The 10,998-nt window shown below is 47.6% G+C and overlaps 1 protein-coding gene across 8 annotated transcripts in view; it reads right to left on the bottom strand.

Annotated features, from left to right (window-relative positions):
* XRCC6 (X-ray repair cross complementing 6) overlaps positions 1-10,998 on the bottom strand; it is a 227,184-nt gene that overhangs the window by 2,622 nt on the left and 213,564 nt on the right. For all 8 annotated transcript variants that reach the window (XM_078683226.1, XM_078683253.1, XM_078683262.1 and 5 more), the window contains 5 exons: positions 2,811-2,979; positions 2,331-2,492; positions 1,862-1,991; positions 493-593; positions 136-249 (listed from right to left, as the gene is read on the bottom strand). In XM_078683226.1, the coding sequence (XP_078539352.1) occupies positions 136-249; positions 493-593; positions 1,862-1,991; positions 2,331-2,492; positions 2,811-2,979 (676 nt within the window). The remainder of the gene's footprint in view (positions 1-135; positions 250-492; positions 594-1,861; positions 1,992-2,330; positions 2,493-2,810; positions 2,980-10,998) is intronic.

Here is a 10,998-nt window from a genome sequence, read left to right as displayed (position 1 = left end):
TTCCTAGTAAGTTAGTTTCATTATTTGTCCTAAAACAGATATATCTTGCCTGCCTAGAACTCTGTTCAGTCTAGGCAGGGAAGAGGTATCTGTTTTAGGGCAAAGAAAGAATGAATTCCAAATACTAGCACTCACCTTGCTTCCTTTTAACAGCCTTGCCCTCTGGGTTATACCCTGGTGGGTACACCAGGTCTTTGAATTCCTCTGCCAGGGAGCCCATCCGACGATCCATCATATCAACCTTGGGTGCTGAAAGGATAAAAAGGAGGAGAGTGGTATCATAAGGTAGGTAAAATAATTCATCATCATAGGTAAAATAATTGTCATTTGAAAGGGAAAGAGCATCTGTTTGAAAGAGGTTCAACCAACATGGCCCGGTTTATTACAACTCCTACGCTGTATCTGTACAGCGTGATAAGGAAGGTGCCCAAAGCCATCCTCCGGTTACTGAATGCAGCTGCTATGGCAGAACAAGTGGGCACCTCCCTCTACCTGTCAAGTCTTCAAAGGGCTCTGGTTCCAGAAGGTCAAGTGCCAGAGCTTCCAAGTTCCGGAAGTGTTGCTGCAGGGCAGGGTTTTCAAAGCCTTCACTCCTGTACAGGAGAAACGAAAAAGAGCTCATAACAGAAGACATGCAAGCATAACCTCCCAAGTTAACTAGATATAACTCTTTTACTAGTCCACGACTTGGACAGTAATTGCTCAGAATAAGAGTATCGCACCATTATACAATAGATCTTATAAACCGCATGTCCACACCACCTGCCTTGCAAAATGCATAAGGGGTATTAATGCCTTTTAAAAGATCATTCTGAAATATATTTAGAGAATTAATAATATGAAATATTTAGGAACGTTAAAGGGGAAGCCAAATCGTTAAAAGTTCACTCAGTGGGTTTGCTGTAGTGGTGAATGTTGAATTCTGCAGGAGTAACCGTGACTTTGAGTGTTAAGACTACCAGAATTGTGTATAGATATTTAGAACTAGTTTTGAATTGATTTGATCAGGTATACCTAGAAAGGAGTTTCAGTAACTTCCTAATCATGATAATTGGTGTTGTTCAAGCGTTAAGAATGATGTTGCTGAATCAGAGAGGGAATGTTGCTGAATCAGAGAGGGGTTGTTTTGCCCTTGGGGTTTTACAATTAGGTATTTTGATTATTACCAAGGATCCTCTCCTCAGACCTCTTTAGCCTCCTAATATGTTGATGGATTAAGCCAGGTATGGGGCTGATCTAGCTGCAAAGCTTTGTAGGGGAGGCATTCGATTTTGACCCTTGGATAGGTGAGTAGCAAAGATTGCACCTGGAGAATGAGCTTATTATGAAGTAATTTGTGTGGTGTGGATCAGAGACGAGTGTTTGAGTGACATACTGCTTCGATGCAGGCAGCATGGATCATGGAATAGAAGCTAGGACTGCTTTTATGAAATCCAGGCTAAGAAAGAATGACCCAGTGCTGCAGTTTAGGGTGGGCTGGAGTAATTTCTTGACGTGGAGAAGATGGAAGGTTGCAGATTTTACGCTTCGATTTTGGTGAGGAATTTGAGTTAGTGAGGTGTCAACAGTACATTTCAACAATGTCAATGTGACTCAGGCTTATACCACTTAGGTTTATTTCTATGCTTGAGTGAAAACAGTAAAAATATTGTCAGGGACAAAGTTAGTTTAAAAAAACTTTTTTTACTATCCAAAGTTTGACTTTTACGAGGGTAAGACAGAGGGCAATTTGTCCAGTATGAAGAGGTTTTGATGTATTGTTTTGCGTACATGACCCTGCTATGACTGAACATAAGCACACATCGTCTTTCCTTCATCGGCTTTACCACATTGGGTCAGCTCCCCATAGCACTCTCTTTACCTGTACACAAAGCGTAGTTTCTGCACAATCTCCTTCATCTTGTCCACCTGCTCCTGATTGGCTGATACCTTCTCGGGGACGTCCAGTTTCCGCAAATCATCAGCATAGGGCAAGAATATAAGATGGAAGCCTGGAGGCGAGGGGAGAGGAGAGTGACTGAGTGTGCACATCCTGGGCGGTGCATTCTCTGTCAAAGAGACTACCACCTACTGCACTCCCACGCCGCTTTTGCACCAAATAATCATAATATGCATCCACCATTTGGGAGGGCTGCATTTACAGTACTGGTGTACCCAAGCAAGGAAGCTAAGGGAAGAACGCAGATGCAAACCTTACTTTACTGACAGAGGGGGCGGATAATTCTCCTCTTCCCCATAGTACGGTCAAGCAGCTGAATGCCAAAACATTTTGTCCACAAACAACCAAGATGATATGTTTATGAAGCCCTTTGGATCATTGTTGCGAGTACCTGGTGGGTTTATCTGCACGTTCTGGTCATCTAGTTCTTCCTCCTGGGGGGTCAGCACTACAAAGCGTGGTGGGGTGTTGCGGCGGGGAGTATACCGGCACAGTGCCATCACCTTCTTCTCCAGGCATTTGGTAAGGAGAGCAGCAAAAAGGGTAGTACTGCCTGAAGAGGGAGAGGGTAAGAAGAAACAGATACTTTAAACTTCTAAACATCCAGTTACTTTTAAAAGTACCCAAAGACTAAAGAACTGAGACCTTCACCCCATTCTGCAATTCTGCCCAGCAGCATCCCTCCTTTTTCTTCACCGAAACATATATACAGTTCTGCCAGTACACCTCAATCCTGACCCGCAATACACACAGCTATTCCACTACTTGGGCCCACTCACAGGTCTATCAATACATCACCATGCAGCACCTCTCCAGGGCATTATACTCGCACTGTCCTCAGCGGAGTGGTGGGGAATGCTAGGATTCTCACCGGTGACCAATGATTCCTCTGGGTAGACAAACTGGGCAGGCTTCAGGAAATGATATTGCTTAAACAGAGATAGGGGCTTGAACCCGATGAGCACCAGGCTAGGATCGTCAAATCTCTTCAGCTCCTCAGTCTCCTCCTTCTCCATGACGATCTGGCGGTTTCCATACATCTAAGAGACAGTAAGGTGGGTGAGACAGTAAGGTCCATTGTCGGGTGAGGAGACTGTGGATTCAGGAAAAGTGAGAGAGATCAGGCAGCAGGCATAACCAAAGAGTTAGATGTAAACAAATGTCAAGCCTACCCATTGCTTACGAGGACTGTTCCCATCGTTGTATCTTGCTCAGCCAAGAAACTTCCATTAATCGGCAACACTGATCCAGTATCAGGAACCCAAACTCGCTCAGTATGCTGGAACTATTTTGCATGGGTGGCTGGAGCCATTCAGAATTCACAAATCTCCCCTATGTCCACTTCAGAGTAACACAATGGCTATGGGGCTGGACCTGCTTTTCACCCATTACTGTGCACCTGCCATATTATTCAGGATCTTTACCAGAGGAACCCTTTTGGTTTCTTAAGCGTTTGCAGGAACTGTTTATTCATCATGGATTTCCCAGACTTTAACAGTGGGGCCTGCATCCTTCTTCCTCCTCATCCCTTTTGCTTCCCAGTGAATCAAACTGATTAATAATGACAGCATATCTGATGTCAATCATCTTAGCACGAGAACTCCACGTTTGCAAACACCAGTATTTTGTGCCACGGGTATTTAAACTCTAGGCAGGACGTAAAGTTCCTCTGCCTCTTTTTCAATTGTCAGACTTTTAGGTCTCGCCTGGCGAAAGCAGCGCATGCGTTGCTCTCGCCAGAGAGGACCTTTTGTAATCAATTGTCCGCCGTGGGCTCATGCATGCGCCTGCATGGACAAAGATGGCTGCTCTCGCCATCTGTCCAATGCAGAGAGCACGCGCGTGTCCGTGGGACAGTGGACAGTCCCACGCCATTTTGTTATAGCTCGCACATGCGTGCGCGAGCCTTTAAACACGGCGTCCTTTCACTTTAAACTGAAGTGAAAGCACGCTGCCATGCGCACGCGCGTGCACTTTAAACACGGAGTGCTTTCACTTTAAACTGCGTTTAAAGTGAAAGCACGCCACCATGCGTGCGCCTGCTGCAATCCTGTGTAATCTGAAAGTCACGTGAAAATACTAAGAGGCTGCACGGTCCAACTTTAATTTTTCAGAGTTTTGACGTTTTGATAGGTAGGAGCTACATAAAAAAAAGTCAATAGCATGTCTGGGAAAGGGTTCTCAGTAAAGGACCGTAGTAGCTGAGTCAAGGATCAGGTCATAGTGTGTGGAGGACCGATGATTATTGGGCATTACTGTTGTTTTCAAAACTAACCTTACCTGGTCGTAGAGTTTGTATATAAAGACACAATTATTTTATCTCACAGCTGTTTCCATGTATTTAAGGCTGCAATGTCGCCTTTAAAGTGGTAGCATAAAAGATCTCTCCAGTTGGTGCAGTCCGGTCGCTCTACAGAGGAGGTGGGGCGGCCAGCAGCCCGAGCCTAAGTTTCTCTTCACTTACCACTGCGAACTAGGGGCGCTTAGAAGCAGGTAAAACTGCCAGCACGTGACAGACCACCGCAATGGGCTGTTACTATACTACGGTCATTCTAACCAGCTGCCTAGGGAGCCTTTTTCAAGGATGGCAGATTGTATCTGAAACCATCACATGCACCCGTTTGTTAAAGGATGGGTGTTTGAAATGTCACTTCACCGATGGCGCTACAATTCCTGCGCCGCTCCACTCATTTACTCCTTCTAAGCGCTCTGAGCAGACTTTGACCCAAACAACTTTGCACCTCGCGCCAGCAAGCTGATGTGGGGTGCTGGCACGCGGGACAATGAAGCCCCCCACTTTCTTCCTAGCGCTTGGACGCCTATCAGATGGGCATTGTGCATCCTGCGTGGGCTCAGAATGTCATGCCAGGGTCCTCTTGCTGCCTTAGAACACCACTGGAGATACGTGGCACTGTGGGAGCTCTTTTCTTTTGCAGCTGCTGCCCTGGGGCAGTGACACAGATGTCCCTCGGAGACAGAGGCGTGGTTTCATCTTCAGAGCCTGTCTCTCTACTACTCTCTCTACTTCTCACTCTCTACTATTCACTCTCTACTATTCACTCTCTACTACTCTCTCTCTACTACTCTCTCTCTACTACTCTCTCTCTACTACTCTCTCTCTACTACTCTCTCTCTACTACTCTCTCTCTACTACTCTCTCTCTACTCACCCTCTACTACTCTGTCCTACTAACTCATTACTAACATTCTAATACTTACTCTCTACTACTATCTACTACTCACGCTCTACTACTCACTCTCTATTCTACCTCTATCTCTCTACTACTCTCTACCATATACGGATACATATGCATGTTATGTACATGAAAGTTTGAAAGACACTAATAAAAGCAAAGCTAAAAAGCCACCTAATTACAAACAGAATTGCTTTAACTTAAACGAGGGCGAGACCTATTGCATTTTCAATGCTTGTTTCACTACGAGTAAATATTTGTTTCTTAAGACAATGGTCCGAACTGTCATCCCCCAGTTTTATACATCTCATAATGTCATTCAGGGCTCACTCATTTTAAAAGGATTGACATTTTTGTGGTTATCTAGTACCTTCAGAGGTTATTACATATTTTTTATGTGTATTGTCAGATGCCTCTTAAGGAAGGGTGGGGGATGGAGAGAGCAGCGGCAAGCAGGGGCTACTGGCTTCAAACGTGGGTAATTGGTTCGGTTGCCTCCAATGTTCTGGGGTCTGTCCTACTATGGCTCTGTAAACATGGACCAAGTACAACCCCATCAGCACTTCACACTGGTAGAAATTGGCGAGCAGCCACAGGCGCAAACTCAGAATACAACAATCATCCAGCAGCACATTAACAGATTATCCAGTCCAACACAGTGGCTTACTTTGATAAAAAAAAAGCACTGTAATACACATGTAAAACATTCTACACTCAACATGCTATAAGCACATTTACCTTATTGACGTTTGGGTTACTGTGATTCGCGTACTGGTTCCCCTTTCTCCACTTCTCCTAGGCGTCCTCCTTCTTGGAAGTAAATCCTTTTAGGTTAGAGGTCTAGGCCAGGTATCAAAGCTGAGGTGCAGATTAGCATTTGTTACAGTTTGTTCCCTATGATATTTTAAAACAGCCCCGGTTTCCTAGTTTTCACTCTAGAAGCTGGACTTCAGTCCCTCTTAAGCAGCTAGCGGGTACCAGCCGCCCATATCCTTTTCACTCCCTCTTCCAGGAGGAGAGGTGCCTGCTGGAGACAATTATGCAGTCCTCCGAATGATGGCGAACTCACTTAAGGGAGTCGGAGTGAGCCAAAAATGTCAGAGGCCAAATCCAGCATCATCACTGTCCTTGAAAACATATTTTATTAATGATTTTACCAACATACAATATCGTAAGACAATCCTTATTACCATCATCCCACCAATATATCTTCACTTTTATAATTCACTAACCCCAATGCCTACCCCCCTCCCGCCGCAATTGGTGTGCACGTGGTGCCTTATCAAAAGCAAATCACGTCGTAATACTCATTTGCAATTCGAGCGCTGTCCAAATAATCCAAATATACGGAATGACCTGTACATTTCATTCGCCCAATCCCTCTTCTTCACAGTGGTAATCTAACAGGGATTCTACCAATGCCTCCCAGGCTTTCGCCATATCCAGAGCTTTCTCATTTTTGGAACTTTGAGCCTGCTGAAATCTAATAGAGCTCTCGCTCCTAGCCCACTTATAAAGCTCCGCCCGCCATCGCTTGCCTGTCGGTCCGTCTTTTGACTTCCAGTGCATTGTTATTTCCCTTTTTGCTAATATTAACCCTAGATCAAGGAATTTGCTTGTTATTTTCGTTTTAGCTGTGTGTGGAAACCAATGGAGCAAGCACGTGGCTATGCCATAATCTATGGGTCTGCCTGTGACTGCACTCAAGAGCTCTCCTACCTCTTTCCAGTAAGTCCCAAGCACTGGGCATTCCCAGAGCATATGATCCAGCTCTACCCCCTCCCTCAAACATCTAGGGCACGCTGCATCCTCTACCTGGAAATATTTCCGAATCTTCCCTGGCGTCAGGTATGCACGGTGTACTATAAAGAATTGCACCAATTGAAACCTTGCGTTTCTGGTTCCCTTCCATGTCCTCCGGAGAATATGTCCCCATACTGTATCAGGTATTGGCCGTCCTATGCTCAATTCCCACTTTGCCTTCAACTCCTCTAATGGCTGCAACCCTTCGTGTAACATCCAGGACTGGAGACACGTAATCGCTCTGAAGGTCCCTGCTGTCATTACTACATATTGGCATGCCATTGTAGTTTTGGGCTCTACCTGCCCTTCCCTCTAATGCCTTCGGACCGCAGCTGTCACCACTGCGTGAACCAAGAAGCTGCCACATGGCAGATCATACCTCTCCTGTAGTGCCTGGAAGGACAAGAGCTCTCCTCCCTCATATAGATCCCCCATCATTTGGAGTCCCAATTGCTCCCACTCCAGTAGATAAGTCCAGTCGCCCCCATGCGGAAGCGCCGTCAACATCCCCAACGGAATCTCCGGAGCATATGGGTGGAATACCCCAGCCCTTCGCTGGCTACGATTCCAACATAACCTCAGGGTTCTCTCTTCCAGTGTTAAATCCCAGAGAGTAAGTTTTTGCTGTAGGATTATGAATAAGAGAACATGTCTTTGAATCCCTCTACCCCGCAAATGATCAGGGCCCCGAAACTCTGTAGCTACTGCTTGTGTCAGGACCTGCAACTGCGTCGCTAGGTAGTAAAGTTCAAAGTCCGGCACCGCCAGTCCCCCCTCCACTTTAGGTCGCAACAGTTTTGCTAGGGCTACTCGTCTTCTGCTATTACCCCATAGAAATCCGATAGTCATTGTCCTCAGATCTTTAAACATGACCTGTGGAATCCACACTGGCAAGGTCCTGAAGTAATAGAGCAACCTGGGCAGTGCCACCATTTTAAGTAGCGCCACTCTCACCATCACTGACAGCGGGAGCGTTGACCAAAATGCCATGCTACCTTTCAGCGCCCTCACACATCTCCCTATATTCCCGTCTAGCATATCAGTCGCCTCGTGGAATATTCGGACCCCAAGGTATGTGAAGCATACCGGTTCCCACTTCACCTCCCAGGAGAGCGTCGGTGCGGATTCACACTGCCGTATCGGGAATAGACACGTCTTACGCCAGTTCACCCGGAGGCCCGAGAATTCCCCAAATCTGGACAACAAAGCTACCGCTCCCCGTAACGCCTCATCAGTGTACCCTAAGAACAAGAGTAGGTCATCCGCATATAGTGATATGAGCTGTGGTGTCTCATTGTACCATAATCCCTCAAAGCTCTGTCCCTGTCTCGTGCGTATTGCCAGAGGCTCTATCGCAAGAGCAAATAGCAGTGGGGATAATGAGCATCCCTGTCTCGTCCCCCTCATTACTGGGTATTGAGTGGAAATCAAAGTCCCCAATCGTACTCTGGCCACCGCCGAGGAGTACAATACCTTAGTCCAGTTCACGAACATCTCTCCCAAGCCAAATCGTCCCAACACCTTATAGAGGTATGCCCATTCCAGGCTGTCGAAGGCCTTCTCTATATCTACAGACAAAACCGCCGGCATGTCTAGACCATGTTGAGCATCTCCCATGATCCTTATGAGTCGCCGTATATTCGAGGACGTGTTCCTAGTTGGAATAAATCCAGCTTGGTCAGAATGTACTAGTGTGGTCATATGCTGTAGCAGGCGAGTCGCCAATATCCGACTCAAAATTTTATAGTCCGTTGTTAACATGGACAATGGTCTATAGGCAGTCACATCCACACCCTCCCGTCCCGATTTCAGGAGGGGGATAATCAACGCCTCACGCATAGATGAAGGCAATTGGCCCAGTTCCCTAGCTTCCTTATAGACCTCAAGCAATCGGGGAGCTAATAAGTCCACATACTGTGCATAAAATTCAGTGGGCAGACCGTCCACTCCCGGAGTCTTGTTCCGAGCCATATGCTTTATCGCACCCCGAATCTCCTCCAACGTAACATCCCGCCCTAGTAATTCCATATGCTCTTCCTCCAACTGCGGAAGTTGGACTTCTGGAAGTAGGCGTCTTAATCCGCCTCCTCCACCCCCAGAGTGCTCTTGTACAATGACTCGTAGTAGTCTAGGAACCGCCTCAAGATTTCATTCTGGGTATATACTACGTTGCCAGCCCCTGTCTCTATGGCCATGACTGTGCAACTTATCGGAGCGGGATCGGCCAGCTTTGCCAGTAATGTTCCTGCCTTGTCCCCCTCACCATGCACTCTCGAGGTGTAATTCTTATAGTCAAAACATCGCAGTCTTTCTAACGTCGCCGCCGCTGCCACCTTCGCCTCTACTAGCTGCGTGTGCAATGCCGGGTGTTCCGGTCTTTGCTGCTCCATCACCCTCAATTTCCTCTCTGCATCTTCTACTTCCTTCAACAGTACCTTCCTCACCCTTGTATATTTACTAATACAAAGCCCTCGTATTACCACTTTAAAGGCATCCCATTCTACTGCTCTGGTAGATGGATCCTTCATTGTCTACAAAATAACGTTCTATGCCCTCCTTTATCTCTGCCCTGAAAACCTGATCTTCCATGTTTCTGGGCATAAGCGCCATGTAGGTATACTGGATCTTACAGTCAGCCAATCAATAGTCAGTAACAATGGGTTATGATCGGACAAGTCCTGGCCAAGTATTCAGAGTACCCAACCGCAGGGGCTATCGTAGGGGAGCATAAAATGACATCTAGTCTAACATGAAGCTCATGCAGAGCCGAAAAGAAGGAGTAGTCCCTGTCCCCAGGGTGCTGACTACGCCATACTTCTATCAATCAATCAATCAATCAGTAAATTTGTAGAGCGCGCTACTGACCCGTGAGGGTCTCAAGGCGCTGGAGGGGTGCGCCGCTATTGCTCGAACAACCAGGTCTTGAGGTGTTTCCTGAAGGTGAGATGGTGTTTGGTCAGTCGTAGGTGAGCGGGGAGTGAGTTCCATTTCTTAGCTGCCAGGTAGGAGAAAGATCTTTCTCCGGTGGTGGTTCTGCTAATCCGTGGGACGGTGGTGAGGACGAGGTTGGTGGAGCAGAGCAGGCGGGTGGGGGTGTAGAACGAGAGACGGTTGTTGAGGTATTCGGGGCCCATGTGGTGGAACGCTTTGTGTGCATGGGTGAGCAGCCTGAATGTGATCCTCTTGCTGACGGGGAGCCAGTACAGGTTTCTCAGGTGGGCGGAAATATGGCTGTGGCGAGGGATGTCGAGGATGAGTCGTGCGGAGGCGTTCAAGGCTTTTCTGAAGTTTGGCTTTGGTCCCAGCGTATAGGGCGTTCCCGTAGTCCAGTCGGCTGGTGACGAGGGCCTGGGTGACCGTCTTTCTGGTTTCGGTGGGGATCCACCAGAAAATCTTTCGGAGCATGCGCAGGGTGTTGAAGCACGAGGACGAGACTGCGTTGACTTGTTTGGTCATCGTGAGGGAGGAGTCCAGGATGAATTCCAGGTTGCGTGCGTGGTCCGTGGGTGTGGGTGCTGTGCCCAGCGTCGTGGGCCACCAGGAGTCGTCCCAGGCGGACGGGGATTGTCCGAGGATGAGGACCTCCGTTTTGTCCGAGATGAGCTTCAGACGGCTGTGCTTCATTCTGCGACATCTTTCATTCCGTCCTGGAAGTTGGCTTTGGCGGTGAGAGGGTCTTTGGTGAGGGAGAGTATCAGTTGGGTGTCGTCGGCGTAGGAGATGATGTTGATGTTGTGTTTGCGTGTGATGGTGGCGAGGGGGCTCATGTAGATATTGAAGAGGGTTGGGCTGAGCGAGGAGCCCTGGGGTACGTCGCAGATGATCTTGGTGTCTTCGCAGCGGAAGGGAGGGAGGTGGACTCTCTGGGTTCTCTCTGGGTTCTCTGGGTATGAGGCCCCACCCTACTTGCCAGTCCAGTCTGCACTTGGCCAGTCGGCGGACCGTGGAGTCGACCAACGGGGGATGTGATCTATCCAATACAACATCTGTTATTGAGTTGAAGTCTCCTCCCACTATCGCCGGACTCGCCAAGTACTGCGCCAGTGCCCCTGAGAGGTTTGCA

This window comes from Lissotriton helveticus, chromosome 1_1, assembly GCF_964261635.1.
Source record: "Lissotriton helveticus chromosome 1_1, aLisHel1.1, whole genome shotgun sequence".
In the NCBI taxonomy this organism is placed as follows: Eukaryota; Metazoa; Chordata; class Amphibia; order Caudata; family Salamandridae; genus Lissotriton; species Lissotriton helveticus.
Note: the sequence above shows the minus strand (reverse complement) of the source record. Positions and strands in the feature narration are given on the sequence as shown.